Source organism: Crinia signifera, chromosome 1 (assembly GCF_055691185.1).
Source record: "Crinia signifera chromosome 1, ASM5569118v1, whole genome shotgun sequence".
Taxonomy (NCBI): domain Eukaryota; kingdom Metazoa; phylum Chordata; class Amphibia; order Anura; family Myobatrachidae; genus Crinia; species Crinia signifera.
The window spans coordinates 464737639-464753052 of NC_139217.1; the positions used below are offsets into that span (position 1 = coordinate 464737639).

General features: G+C 50.2%; 1 protein-coding gene across 1 annotated transcript in view; it reads left to right on the forward strand.

Annotated features, from left to right (window-relative positions):
* The window catches only part of LOC146023085 (elongation factor 2-like), a 58773-nt gene extending 48949 nt beyond the window's left edge, over positions 1-9824 (forward strand). Inside the window, exon 15 of the mRNA XM_083155335.1 lies at positions 9494-9824. Within this exon, the coding sequence (XP_083011461.1) occupies positions 9494-9687 (194 nt within the window). The 3' untranslated portion in view covers positions 9688-9824. The remainder of the gene's footprint in view (positions 1-9493) is intronic.
* The last annotated feature ends 5590 nt before the right edge of the window (positions 9825-15414 follow it).

Below are 15414 nucleotides of genomic sequence, written 5' to 3' on the forward strand. Positions count from 1 at the left end.
GATAGAATCAACATAATATAGTACAGAAACCATGAAATACAAAAAATAATAATAATAATTTCCCATGGGCACGCCCAGCATTTCATGGACTTTCCCATGCAAATGGCAGCGTGACACCTGCAGCTGACATCATCGGATTTCATACAGCTAGGCGCCGCAAATCTGAGTCAGCAGAGTGAGACTTAGATTTGCCAGCACATAAGAATTCATTCCATGGTTGTCGTGCATAAACAGTGTGGATTGGTGGGCACAATGATGACATCATCTAAAAGCATCCGTTGCCTGATGGACACAATCCGCATCCGATCGCCATATGTAAAATGGGGGTCTCTGGCTGAGACCTGGTTTGAAAAAGTGAAATTCCCGTCTCCTATGCCTGAAACAAGGAATTTGGTACTTACCGATAATTCCCTTTCTCCGAGGCAGCAGGGGACACTGCAGTAATGACGTATGAGATAGAGTGGGTGCGTAGGAGGAGTCGGCACTTAAGTGAAAATTTCGTCTGTGGCTGGCTCCTCCCCCCTCTATCTCCCTCCAGACACCAGTCTTAAAAAACGTGACCGAGAGATAAAGGAGACAGGCAAGTAGAAACCACAGACTGTAAACCAAGAACAATAGGTAAACACCTTTACCACAGACATGCAATCATGCAATCAACAAACAGAGAAAAAATACAATCTGTACAATACAGAACTAGCAGGACCCCCAAACAATCATGGCAGGAAAGGCACTGCTAAACAAAAAGGAACCAAAGCGCTGGGTGGGCGTGCAGTGTCCCCTGCTGCCTCGGAGAAAGGGAATTATCGGTAAGTACCAAATTCCTTGTTTCTCCTACCGCAGCAGGGGACACTGCAGTAATGACGTATGAGATGATACCAAAGCCACTACACCCGGGAGGGCGAGCGCTGAGGATCTTGTAAGACAGCTCTGCCAAAAGAAGAATCTTCCCTGGCAAACCTATCAAACTTGTAGAACCTAGCAAAGGTGTTGGAGCCTACCCACGTGGCGGCTCTACAAACCTGAGTCAGTGACACTCCCCTGGCAGCCGCCCAGGAAGTACTGACCGATCTGGTAGAATGGGCAGAAACATTCTGAGGCGCCTGAATGCCGGCCCTTGCATACGCCTCCTTGATAGTCAGGCACAACCACCTGGCCAGAGTCTGCTTCGACGCTGGCCAACCCTTCTTTTCTGCCCCAAACAAAACAAATAAAGACTCCGTCTTCCGAAAAGAAGCAGTCCTCTCCACATAGATGCGTAATGCTCTTACAACATCCAAACTTTCAGAAGACCCGGACAAAACCGGAACCACTATCGGCTGGTTCACGTGAAAGGAAGAGACTACCTTGGGAAGGAATTTAGGATTAGTCCTTAGCTCTGCACGGTCTCTGTGAAAAATCAAAAACGGAGGACGACAAAGCAGAGCCCCCAGCTCTGAAACTCTCCTGGCTGACGCCAATGCCAATAACATCAAAGTCTTCCATGTTAACCACTTCAAGTCCACTGAATCCAGTGGTTCAAAAGACTCAGATTTGAGAAATTCCAACAGGAGCCCCAAATCCCAAGGCTCCGTCGGAGGAACATACGGCGACTGCAACCGTAAAGCCCCCTTCAAAAACGTCTGCACCTCCGGAATGAGTGCCAATTTTTTGTTGAAAAATACCGACAAAGCGGAAATTTGGACCTTAATCGAACCTAATCGAAGGCCCTTATCCAGCCCCGCTTGAAGAAATTCCAAAAGGCGAGCTAGCTGAAAGACCGCTCTCTCCACCTTCTTCCTCTGACACCATGCCACATAAGACTTCCAGATACGATGATAATGCTTGGAAGTTACCTCCTTCCTAGCCCTAAGCATGGTGGGAATTACTGTCACTGGAACACCCCTCCTTTTTAACAGGTCGGCTTCAACAGCCACGCCGTCAAACGCAGCTGCGTCAAGCCTGGGTAGGCGAACGGTCCTTGCTGCAACAGATCCTCCCTGAGAGGAAGACGCCACGGACGATCGGCCTGAAGCAGCTTCAAGTCCGAATACCAAGCCCTTCTTGGCCAATCTGGGGCTATTAATATCGCTGAAGCTGACCCTCTTTTTATCCGTTTGAGTACCTGTGCTAACAAAGGAAACGGAGGGAAGATGTAGATGAGGTTGAAATCCCAATGAATTGAGAAAGCATCCACCGCCCAGGCTCCCGGGTCTCTCGATCTGGCACAGTAAAGAGGAAGTTGGTGATTCAGTCTGGACGCCATCATGTCGATCTGAGGCGTCCCCCACCTCCGCGTGATGAGTTGGAACACCTCCGGATTTAGGGTCCATTCTCCTGGATGGAAATCCTGGCGACTTAGGAAATCCGCCTGCCAGTTCTCCACTCCCGGCAGGAAGACTGCTGTGAGATTGGACGCATAAGCTTCTGCCCATTGTAAAATTGGACGAACCTCCTTCATTGCTGCCCTGCTCTTCGTCCCGCCCTGCCGGTTTATATAAGCAACCGCGGTCGCATTGTCGGACTGGATCATTATTGGCAGACCCTTGAGCAGGTCCTGGGCCTGAAGGAGTGCCAACCTGATGGCCCTGAGCTCCAGAATGTTGATCGATAACTTGGCCTCCTGGACAGACCAACGACCCTGAAAAGTATAACCCTGGGTCACAGCTCCCCAACCTCTCAGGCTGGCATCCGTTGTCAGAATAGTCCAAATGCACGGTCTGAAACTTCGGCCCTTCAACAGATGAGAAGTTGACAGCCACCAGTTCAGAGACAGACGCGCTTCCCTCGAAAGAAAAATTCTCTTGTGGATCTCCAAGTGGGATCCCGACCACTGGGACAGAAGGTTTTCTTGAAAGGTTCTTGTGTGAAACCGTCCATATGGTAGAGCCTCGAAAGAGGCTACCATCATTCCCAGTAACCGCGTGCACGTGTGCGCTGACACCCTTCGTAAAGACAAAACCTGTCTCACCATCTTTTGAATTGCTCGCACTTTGTCCAACGGAAGCGAAACCGTCTCGTTTTCTGTATCCAAAATGAGACCCAGGAACTTTAATTTCCTTGACGGTGTTAGATGAGACTTCTTTAGATTTAGAATCCAACCATGGTCTACCAAGAATTTGCAGGCTACCATGGCGTGCTCTACCAGCTTCTCCCGACTTGACGCTTTGATTAGCAAATCGTCCAAATACGGAATAATTGTTATTCCTTGGAGCCTGAGTGCTGCAATCATACACGCCATGATCTTTGTAAATACTCTGGGAGCCGAAGACAGGCCAAAAGGAAGAGCCTGAAACTGGTAATGGCAATCGTCTATTGCAAATCTCAGAAAACACTGATGGGGTTCCCAAATTGGTACGTGCAGGTACGCATCCTTGATGTCCAATGACATCAAGAATTCTCCCCTTTCTAGAGACGCCACCACGGACCGAATGGACTCCATTTTGAACCGCTGATAACAAATATGGAGGTTTAAATCCTTTAAATTTAGGATAGGCCGCACCGAGCCATCCGGCTTGGGCACGACGAAGACGCTGGAATAGAAACCTCCGCCCTGCTGTGAAGCCGGGACTGGGACCACTACTTTCGCGTCTAACAGACCCTGAATGGAACCACGCAGAGCCTGACATTCCTCCTTTTTCCTTGGCAGACCTATCCGAAAAAATCTTGAGGGAGGGGTCGACGCGAATTGCAGTTTGTATCCCTGGGAGACGCTGTCCAGCACCCATGCATCCCTGCAGTGGGCCCTCCAAATTTTTGCAAACTGCAACAGACGCGCGCCCACAATGGAATCCCCCACGTGGGCTGCGAGACCGTCATGCCACTGGTTTGTCAGTGGCCTTGGTATCTGGCCTGCGGGCAGTGGCGGCCGCAGTAGAGGCCACTCTGGCACCTCTTCCTCTGCGGCCTCGGAAGGAAGAAAAGCCTCCTCTTGTCTTACCTCTGAAACCTGATGAGCCCCGAAAGGCCCGAAAGGAAGGCGCCACAAATTGGCGCTTAGGAGGCGGCGCTGAAGATGGTAAAAACGCAGACTTGCCCCCCGTAGCCTGGGCAATAAGCTTGTCCAGCTCCGCACCAAACAGCATATCACCTGAAAAGGGCAGAGCTTCAACCGCCTTCTTTATTTCCGCCTCAGCCTGCCATGGCCGGAGCCAAACCGCCCTTCTGGCCACAACAGCTGAAGCCGAAACCTTAGCTCCAAGGGACGCCACGTCTGCAGACGCTTCCCCAATATAAGTGGACGCATCTCTGATAAATTCCGCCAAGGACAATAAATCCTCCTTAGGGCTGTCCTGTTCCAAACCAGACACTAGCTGAGACGCCCAAACCTCCATGGCCCGAGCCACCCAGGCGGAGGCCAGCGCAGGTCTTAACAAAACCCCTGCTGTGGAGAAAATAGTCTTTAAAGAGGTATCCAACCTCCGATCAGGTGCCTCCTTCAAGCCGACCGCCCCTGGAACTGGAAGAGTCGACTTCTTTGAAAGCCTGGAAAGAGACACATCCGGCGTAGGCGGAGCCTCCCATTTTTCCCTGGATTCAGGGGAGAAGGGATAAAGAGATTTTAAGCGAGAAGAAATCTGAAATTTCTTATCCGGAGTTTTCCAGATATCTAACAATGGATTATCCAGCTCAGCCGAGTCTGGAAAATACACTGGCGCCTTCTGCACACGGCCAAAGATAGAGACCTGAGGCGGAGCCCGCGTCTCTTCTAGATTTAGAGTAGACCTTACAGCCCTGATAAGGCCGTCCACTCCCTGAGCGTCCTCTTCATCCAAAACCTCCTGAGGAGAATCCTGAACCTGTGGCGTTACATACTCACCATCCTCTAAAACCTCTAACCCATCATCATCATCTGCATGATGAGGGATAGCCAAAGACACCCCTGCCTTCCTTTTGGCAGCTACCTGTGAAGGAGGCATCCTCTGTGCAGTGCCAGCCAGCGACTGAGACAGAGAATCCACCGAAGAAATAAGTGTCTTGGCCCAACCAGGTTCCGCAGCAGCCATGCTAGAAAGCTGAGACTGCATGCGCTCCCTGTCCTTTCTAGAGGCCACCAATTCAGCAGTTAAATTAGCTAACACACTGTGAATAGGATCCACAGCAATAGGAGTCTGAGGAACAGATGCAGAAGCCTTTGATAAATCATAACAGGGAGCACAGAGTGAAACACCCTTAGTGTGCTGTGTATATTGTCCCTTGCAGCTTTTACAAGCATACAGCTTAACAGCTGCCTTGGAAGAAGTACCCTTCCCAGCCATAACTGCCCAGGTGTCCCAGTAACCACAGAGACACACCAGCTCACCTCAAACACACACACCCCAAACACCCCTTAGAGCTCAATCTCCTAATAAAGAACAAAGCCTAGAGTCTGGGTGTCAACAGGGAGAGAGGAGCCACAACTCTCCCAATGCGTGTGTGTGTGTGTAGAAAACCTCCGTTACTCACAGTACCCTGTAGCAGCGGAAGACAGCGCTGAATGAAGCCTCAGGAAAGCGAACCAGCCTGGAGACTCTGTGTAGCAGCAGTCACCTCTCCTTAATGGCGTCCGCGCGGAAGAAGGACCTCCCACAAGCCACTCTTCCCGCGCCCGCCGGATATGATGACGTCATCGTCGCGCTGCCGACGCGACGATACTGCCCGGCCAGCGCGCTCTCTCTAGCCGCCCCCTGAAATCTCCTTGCTCTGGCTGAGGGGGAGAACGCCGTGGACCCGTAACGCTAGCCGCAAGCAGCTGCGGCGGGTCCCCGAAGCCGATGCTCCGGTGGCTGGGTACTGGAAGGTAGCTGCACGCAGTACCGACCAGACCCTCCAGAGCTCCAACGAAGCAGGCACCCTCCGGGATGCCTGTATCAGTGTAAAAACGAACTAGAAAATAAAATACACAACTAAAATCCTAGTCTCCTGCGGAGACCTTGCCGAGGATACCGACTCCTCCGGCACTTTTTTAAGACTGGTGTCTGGAGGGAGATAGAGGGGGGAGGAGCCAGCCACAGACGAAATTTTCACTTAAGTGCCGACTCCTCCTACGCACCCACTCTATCTCATACGTCATTACTGCAGTGTCCCCTGCTGCGGTAGGAGAAAAGGGCAGAATCTCTTATATATTTGGCTACATCTGTCACTCAAAGTGTGTCTGGAGATATAACCCTGGGTGGAGCCTCTGACTCACATGACTGACTCACATGACAGAGAACCAGCCCAGTGAGCCCACAGACAGTGCCAGACACCCTCTGCCTCTCCATGTTACACAGCAAAGACACAGCTACTCCCCAGACACACCAGGTGAGCGCCCCACACCGCCATACCTCCCAACATGACCCTCTCCAGGAGGGACAGAATGCTCTGTTTGTGGACTTCCATCTTAATTTATGATTGTCATCACCTGTCATTTTAAACAGGGTAATTGATAAGAAAGGTGTTTAAGCACAGGTGATGGTAATCCATAAATTAAGAAGAAAGTCCAGAAACAGAGCAATGTGTCCCTCCTGGAGAGGGTCATGTTGGGAGGTATGCACCTCCCTCCACCACCCCCCCCCCCCCACCCCCACCACCCCCCCCCCATTCACCGCAACCCCACAATTAAATGGCACATGCAAAACACTGACATGGCTATGGTCGACAATGAAAAAGGTTGACAAGATTTATTTTTCACTTTTTCAATGTTTTCATATTCATTCTCATGTGTCGACATGGACACCAATGAAGTGCCACACTTATGTCAACATTTACATGTGTTGACCTTTCTGTGTTGATTTTTTCTTGTGGCGATTCGCGGCGACACCCCCTCCTGCAATTCGCAGCACACCCTCCGCAATTCGCGGCGACTCCTGCGATTTGCGGCCCCACCCCGTGACACCCCACCTCCTGCGATTCGCGGCACCCCACGACCCCCCCTCCCACGATTTGCGCCAACCCCCCGGGCCCCCCCTCCCGCAGTTTGCGGTACCCCCCACCCCCGCGACCCCCCCTACCGCGATTCCCCCCCCTGACCCCCCCCTCCTGTCATTGCAGCAACCCCCCGCCCCCGCGACCCACCCTCCCACGATTCACTGCAACCCCCCGCGTCCCCCCCTCCCACGATTCGCGGCACCCACACCCCCCCTGCGACCCCCCCTCCCGCATATCACGGCATCCACCCACTGCCCCTCCTCCCATGATTCGCGGACACCCCTCACCTCCTCCCCCCCCTCCACCCCCGCTCGCGATTCACGGCAACCCCAGGATTAAATGGCACATGCAAAACACTGACACGGCTATGGTCGACAATGAAAAAGGTTGACATGAGTTTTTGAAGATTTTTCTTTTTTGAATGTTTTCATATTCATTCTCATGTGTCGACATGGACACCAATGAAGTGCCACACTTATGTCAACATTTACATGTGTTGACCTTTCTATGTTGATTTTTTCTTGTAGCAATTTTTTTCCAGTGACAACTATTTGCACGTCAACCTAGGCATCATCAACCAATTCTTTGTATAATATATAACACCTGTTCTGTTTTACTGTAGGTGTTTTAAGTCAGACCTTTTACTGCTACTATTACTGTTTATGTAAATGCATTCTGAATGACAGCAACATCCTACCATCCTTCTATAAGAATATATAACCAACTAGGTGATTCATCGCGCCCCGTGCCCCCCCCCCCTCCCGCAATTCACGGACCCCCCTCCCACGATTCACGCCCCCTCCCACGATTCACATCACCCCTCGCACACCCCCCCTCCCGCAATTCGCAACCCCCCCCCTCCCGCAATTCACGCCCCCTCCCACGCTTTGCGGACCCCCGCCCTCTCCCGCGATTCGCGGACACCTGCGCCCCCTCCCTCCCTTGATTCACGGCACCCCTAAGCCCCTCTTTAGTCCCCCGTATACTCACACACCCCTATCACTACCCAGCTTCCTGCTCTCCTGAGCCGTAACTTCCACCACTGGGGAGTCGCTGACGCTGTTTTGCCCACATGCCCCTATCATGCCTCATAGCCCAGCCTCCTGCTCTCATGCACCCTAACTCCCACCCAGTACATACCTCCCAACAGTCCCGATTGTCAGGGCCTGTCCCGATGTCCCACCCGCGGGCGGCAGTGTCCCGCGGTGTGGGGGGGCTGTTGGGAGTCCCCCCTGTCAGCTGCTAAGCAGCGGGGAATAAACGCTGTGCGCGTGCGCACAGCGTCTATTCCCGCAGCCAGGGGGCTGGGGGCATGGCTAGAGGCTCACAGAGCCTCTGGGTCATGCCCCCATAGCGGCAAAATGGGGGCGTGGCCTCGCGGAAGAGCCGTGAGTATAGGCCACGCCCCAAATTAGGCCACGCCCCGAAAATTTCAACGCGCCTCCGGCGCGCAGCAGCAGCGTCCCGGCTGCTGCAATGCCAAAGTTGGGAGGTATGCAGTAGGAGGAGACACTGACTCAGGGCCACCATCCTGTACTGCCACACTGGACCCTCACCCACTGGCAGAAACTGCACAGTATCTCCCACCCTCCTCTTTAGTTCCCCTTATGGCCAAACACCCCTATCACTACCCAGCCTCCTGTTTTCCTGTGTCGTGACCTCCGCCAGTGGGGAGCCGCTGACTCAAAAACACTCTACTATACTATTGCACACACACCTAAACAACATGCACACACAGCCCCCCCCCCCCCACACCCACAAATGTCACTGTCAATGCACATCTTACTCTGTAACCGCTTTTTAATTAAACAAAACAATATACACCCCCTTCCACATCATATGCTCTCTATTTAACACATTTCACCTATAACTCAAGTTGCAATACAGGCCATCTTTCATACAATTCTAACCATCTTTCTCATATACAAATGTTCACAAATTAAGGGGGCGCAGCCCCTTACGCCGGTGTGAAGAGCGCCCGTAGGGCGCGATGAATCACCTAGTTATCCTATATACCTGCAGCACGCAGGAGGCGAGCATGTGGATATCTAATGATACCTATGGGTTAGTGGTGGGCTACAGATGGAGGCAGTACTTATTTTTGGTAAATCCTGAGTGTGCTATTGCGGCACGGAGATGGCCCCTGGGCGGGAATAGGAAAGGAAGGGTGAGGCAACAATACTAAATCACATAGAGTCCGTGTCATTGACTTCACATGGCGCAACCGGACTGCGACATAAGTTCCCGAATATAAAAATCTACTGACCGCACCATCAGTATAGTCTCCAATAATAGTTCAGGACAGTAATCTGGAGCCTATCAAGCGCTTAAAACTCTAAAACACATCCAAAGACATTCGGCCTTATTCAGAGTTAGACGCCATTTGGAGCAAGTTACGTGGTCAGGAATAAATGTGGATTGGCATCTATATTAGGACTGAATGCCCCTCCCCCTATATGACAACTTAAAAAAATAGCCACAGTCACTATTAGCCCACATACAGTATGCACCAGCCCTATCTGATGAGACCCAGCATTATTCCACGTGACTGTGGTCTCTATGGCGGCTAGGATTTGTGTGTATCATGCGTATGCCAATCATATTCTCATGACCTCTCCCCCTTTGACAGGTTTCACTGCTGATCTCAGGTCTAACACCGGGGGGCAGGCTTTCCCGCAGTGCTTGTTTGACCACTGGCAGATCCTACCTGGCAACCCAACAGAAGCCACCACCCGCCCCGCCCAGGTGGTTGCGGAAACCCGGAAACGTAAAGGTCTGAAGGAAGGGATCCCGCTCCTGGATAACTTCTTGGATAAATTGTAACCAGAACGGTCCACACGGTCTCATGTAGCATTACGCAGCACAGGCGAGGATGCCGGCGGCTGAGCGGACACCGCACACCATTTGCCCAGCAGAATAGAAAAAAAAAAAGTACAAAATTAATAAAATCTATAAATGTTTTCGGTGTGGTTTTATTGTGCAAGATTATTCAGAACAATCACCTAGTTGTCTATCGGCATCCCGTGTTGTGGCTTCTTCCATAGAATTACGGTGAGTACACACTTGCTGATCCCTATTCAATCGGCATCGAATAGCATGGCGAGCCCAACGCACGCATGCAATTTTGACTTTATAGTTCAGATCGGTACTAAATAGTTATTGCTGCAGGGGGCGTGGCTTGGCCGGCACTGGAAGCGGGCGCGGGGAGTATGAGCTCCGTCTAAATCCTGTACTTATATCCTGCCCCGGGCCCCGCAAACGAAATCTACATACCCCTGCTGCCTCTGGAGACGCTCCTGTATCTCCTGCGCTACCCGCAGCTCTACTGGACAGCTTGAGGAGTCCTGGATCGGCGAAGACTGCTGTCCCCCGTGCATCTGCTTCGAGCGCGGGCGCCATCTTGAATCCTCCAACGGTTTGAGGTCCAGGTGCCCGACTGTGATACTGTCGCTGCCTGGTCGACTGGTTTGGTAGGGGACGGCCGGTGACTCTCTGGAGTTTAGCGGGAGAGAGTGGGAGCTGTCTCCCTGGGGACACGCCGCTTGGCCGCACGGAGGGGCTGGAGTCCCACTGCTTGCCTGTCTCCAGAGCTGCGAAGCCTATATAGTCCTTCTTCTCTGCTGGGCCCGGCAGGTACTTCTGCCTTATATCTACAAGAATCTACAAAGGGACTCTCTCTATATATTTATACACCTCCTCCGGCCACATACCTGGCAAGTACTCCTTACTTTGACTCTTAAAATCCTACATCCTCTGATATATCCCGAATGAGCAGGATGGAGGGGGCACTGTGCCAGATCCTGCAGGCTATTGCTTCCTCTACGGACAGACTCATTACCAAGCTTAAAAATCTGCAGCAATGTGCGGTTTCTACTCCCTACACTAATGCCACTTTTACTATGGTGCCAGAAGTAATTGCAGCACCTTTGAGCTATGACACCACAACCTGCATGGCTTCTACCACCCGGGATAAACACCCACAAGATCCTGTTTCAATAATTGGAAACCTACCTACAATTCTGCCTTACTGTTCTATATTCGTGGACGCTTACCCAGGACTGTCCCACCTTCCTACAATATATTCAACATCAATTTGGAATTGCTCACACTCCTATGATGGAACCTATCCTGCTTCTCCTCTAGCTGCTGGCATTGACTCTATGGCCTTATACTTTCCTGGTTTTGACAAATGGCCAGACTGATAACATACACCACATTTTTATTCGAGATGTCTCTTGCTGTTCACTATATGTTTTATAATTTTTGAAGTTTGCCAGACGATATCTCTGTCTAATTAGGGCCGCAGGCTTATAGCCCTCCATATACTTTAATCTTTTAATATCCTGTGTCACAGTTATTTCTTGGGGGGGAGATAAATTAGCATAGTTAAATGGGGGGGGGGGGGGGGGGGCACAGTTAAGGGAACCAGGTACACCTCAGTTGGGGCCGGGTAGTACAGGGTGGGGGGTTATAGGGGTGGGTTGTTTTGGTCGTTTGGGGAGGGAGGTTTGTTTTGGCTTAATATACAAATATTGGGCAGATTTATTTAGCTACTATAAATATTACTGGCATATCACTACCACACTACAGACCACCCGAGAGAAGGGTGACTGTTATTTATATGTGTACATGTCTGATATATGTACCACCTATGTTATATATGTATATGGGGGGGGGGGGTGCTTGTTATTAAAAAAAAAAAAAAATTATAAAAATTATTGAATTTAAAAAAAAAATAGTTATTGCTGCACGGTCTGTTTGTCTATTCGATTTCAGCTGTACAAGAGCGCACATCGGCATCGAATAGGGATCAAAAGCTTAAAACCATGTTCGATCTCCATTCGATGTCTATGCGATATCGATTAGATTTTGACTATATAGTTAAAATTGATTGGAAAATCTCACCGTGTGTACACATCATCAGGATCCCGGATGGTGTGCACACTTGGTTGATTGTAAGTCAGTCCTTCTTCCTACGGATATAGACCTACATCATTGCGCTGGGTGTCACTGAGAGGCCTGGCTTGTTTTCCAATTTATATCGCAGACGCAGCCAATCATCATGCATTCTGCTGCACTGGAATTTGTTTTAAACATGTACAAAGTTGCAGATGATGTATAACATTAGCATGTTCGAATACAGAATTGGGAATAATAAGGAACTAGAAAATAAGTTGTTCACTAACAGGCCTATACCTAGAGATCACCTTGAAAAAAGGGTGACACCGCGATCCCTCCCTTACGCTCAGTAAGTTTAAACAGTTCATGTTTTGTCATGTTATTTGGTTATATTTCATTGTGCATATTAATATGTTCAGGCGTTGGACTGAGTAATGTATCCTAGTGTGCTCTGGAAGTTGAACTGAGGAATTCTGGGATGCAGAAGGGAGAAGCCTGTCTCTCAAAGAAGCCTTGCTCCTGCGGACCCTCCTACATCCCATGGTTGAGCTGTGTCACCAGGATGGACTCAGAGAAAGGGATTAGAACGGTAAGTTCTTACAAAAATCCCCTTTTCTCTTTCGTCCATCCTGGTGACACAGCTCAACCATGGGACGTTCAAGAGCCGGTCCTTTGGGAGGGTACGCTCAGGCTCGCAGTTCTCATCACTACTTGCCCAAATGAAGCGTCCTCTGACACAAACTCAGGGAACCTGTAGAATTTGGTAAAGGTATGAACAGAGGACCAAGTGGCAGCCCTGCATAACTGCTCCACTGTAGCCCCATAAAACACAGCCCAAGAGGAATCAACTGACCTGGTGGTATGGGCATTAATCCTGGAGGGAATCGGTCTGCCTACCTTAGTGTAAGCAAAGGCAATCACCGACCTTAACCATCTGGCAATGGTCTGCTTAGAAGCTGGCCACCCTCGCTTATGCACGTCATATAGTACCAAGAGCAAATCAGTTTTGCAAAAATCCTTTACTCTGTCTACATAGAACCTTGTCCAATCTCTTCAGCTTGTCCCTATTTCTCGCCTCCTCTGGAGCACAATCTCCTGGTTTAAATAGAAATTTGTGACTACCTTAGGTAAAAACTTTGGCACTGTTCTGAGAACAGCCCTGTCCTCATGGAAAACAAGAAACGGAGACTTGCAAGACAGGGCCCCCAATTCTGAAACCCTCCTAGCCGAGGGCTATGGCTAACAGAAATGTAAGTTTCCAAGAAAGATATTTAAGATAAGCCGACCTTAAAGGCTCAAATGGAGGTTTCTGTAGAACCGACAACACCAGAGGCGCCACCGGCTACCTATAAGGAGGTTTAAGCCTCATAACTCCCTAGAAGAAGGTCTGTACTTCTGACACCAGAGACTCTTTTCTGAAAGAATATGAATAAAGTGGACAGCTGTACCTGCAAAGACTGCAGGCTAAACCCCGCTGAATAAAATGTAGAACCTTGAACCTAGAGGTGTAGACTTTCTGATGTTCACACCACCTGATATAGATTTTCCAAACCCTATGGTAATTAGCTGCCGACACAGGCTTCCGAGCCCTGAGCATGGTTTGGATAACCGCTTCTGAGAAACCTTTCTTCCTCAATAAGGAGGTTTCAAAAGCCAGGCCGTCAAATTGAGCTAGGTCCTGGTGTAGAAAAGGTCCTTGTCTGAGTATGTCTGGCCGAAGAGGAAGACGCCAGGATTCCGTCGACAGCCTCAGTACTGTATGTCTGAATACCAAGACCTCCTGGGCCAATACGGAGCAATCAAGATGATTTGTACCCCGTGTCCTCACTCTCTTAAGCACGTGAGCAATTATGGGAAACGGAGGGAATACATACAAGGCTGATACACCATGGAACTATCATGGCACCCACTGCCCACGCCAAGGGAACCCTGCTCTGCGAGCAGAACCTAGGAACCTGACAATTTTGTCTGGATGCCATCAAGTCCACTTCTGGGAGCCCCCAAAGTGCTACTTTTTCCTGAAAAACTTCCTGATGCAATGCCCATTCTCCTTCCTGCTGAGGAAGTCTGCCTCCACATTCCGGATCCCCGGAATGAACACAGCTGAGAAAGCTGGAATTTTCACTTCTGCCCACTGAAAAATCCATGAGACTTTCTGCATGGCCATCCTGCTGCGAGTACCCCCTTGATGGTTGAGATAAGCCACAGTTGTGGCATTGTCCGATTGTATGCGGCTGGATGACCCCTTCAGGAGGTCTTCCGCCTGTAGGAGTGTCTTCCACACTGCCCGGAGTTCCAGAATGTAGATCGGCAGTTCTGAACGCACTGGACCACAGACCCTGGAATCTGAGGTGTAAGGCCACTGCCCCCCAGCCCCTAAGACTGGCATCGGTCGTGATGACCAACCAATCCCATGAGTGAAGGGAGCGCCCCAATTGAAGAGAATTCCAGATCCATCCACCAGATCAACGAGTCCCTTGTCTCCCGAGACAGTAACGGTGTTTCCTGTTTCATGGATTTAGGGTTGCCGGACAAACTGGACAGAATGTTCCATTAAAAAGGTCTTGAGTGAAACCTCGCATACTGCAGGGTCTCGACAGTTGCCACCATTTTGTCCAACAGCTTCAAACTCTGCCAGATAGATGGATTCGGCGACTGAAGAATTGACAGCACCAACTGGCGAATGTCCACCGCTTTGGACTCTGGGAGGAAAACACGATGTAGATGTGTATCCAAGATCACACCCAAAAAACTAACATTTCTGAGTGGGCGTTAAGTGAGATTTTGGAAGATTTAACATCCACCCATGGTCTCGGAGAAACTGCGTTGCAATCGTCAGATGTTCCTGCAACTTCTCTGCCGCTGCCATGACAGCCATAACTTTTGTGAAAACTCTCGGTGCTGTGGCCAGTCCGAAAGGTAGAGCCTGAAACTGTAGATGAGTTTCCCCTATTGCGAAACGCAGTAAAGATTGATGTTCCCTGCATGTAGGCACGTGTAGGTAAGCATCTTGGATGTCCACTGATGCTAGAAATTCTCCAGGTTCTATGCGTAAAAGCACTGACTGCAGAGATTCCATCCTGAAATGGTCCGCTCACAGGTTTAAAGACTTCAGGTTTAGAATGGGTCTGAAGGAACCGTCCTGTTTGGGGACTAAGAAAATAATGGAATAAAATCCCTTCTTTGTTTCCTCCTGAGGCACCGGGATCACCACTCCCTTCTCGAGAAGTGACGTTGCGGCCTCCAAGAGGGCTTTTCGCAAGCGAGCTTCTCGTGGCGGGGGTGTTGGGAGAAATCTCTTTGGGGGAGCTCCCCTGAGATTGATCCTGTAACCCTGAGAAATGATGGGAGAGAACCCAAGGGACTTATATATAGTCCTTCTTCTCTGCTGGGCCCGGCAGGTACTTCTGCCTTATATCTACAAGAATCTACAAAGGGACTCTCTCTATATATTTATACACCTCCTCCGGCCACATACCTGGCAAGTACTCCTTACTTTGACTCTTAAAATCCTACATCCTCTGATATATCCCGAATGAGCAGGATGGAGGGGGCACTGTGCCAGATCCTGCAGGCTATTGCTTCCTCTACGGACAGACTCATTACCAAGCTTAAAAATCTGCAGCAATGTGCGGTTTCTACTCCCTACAC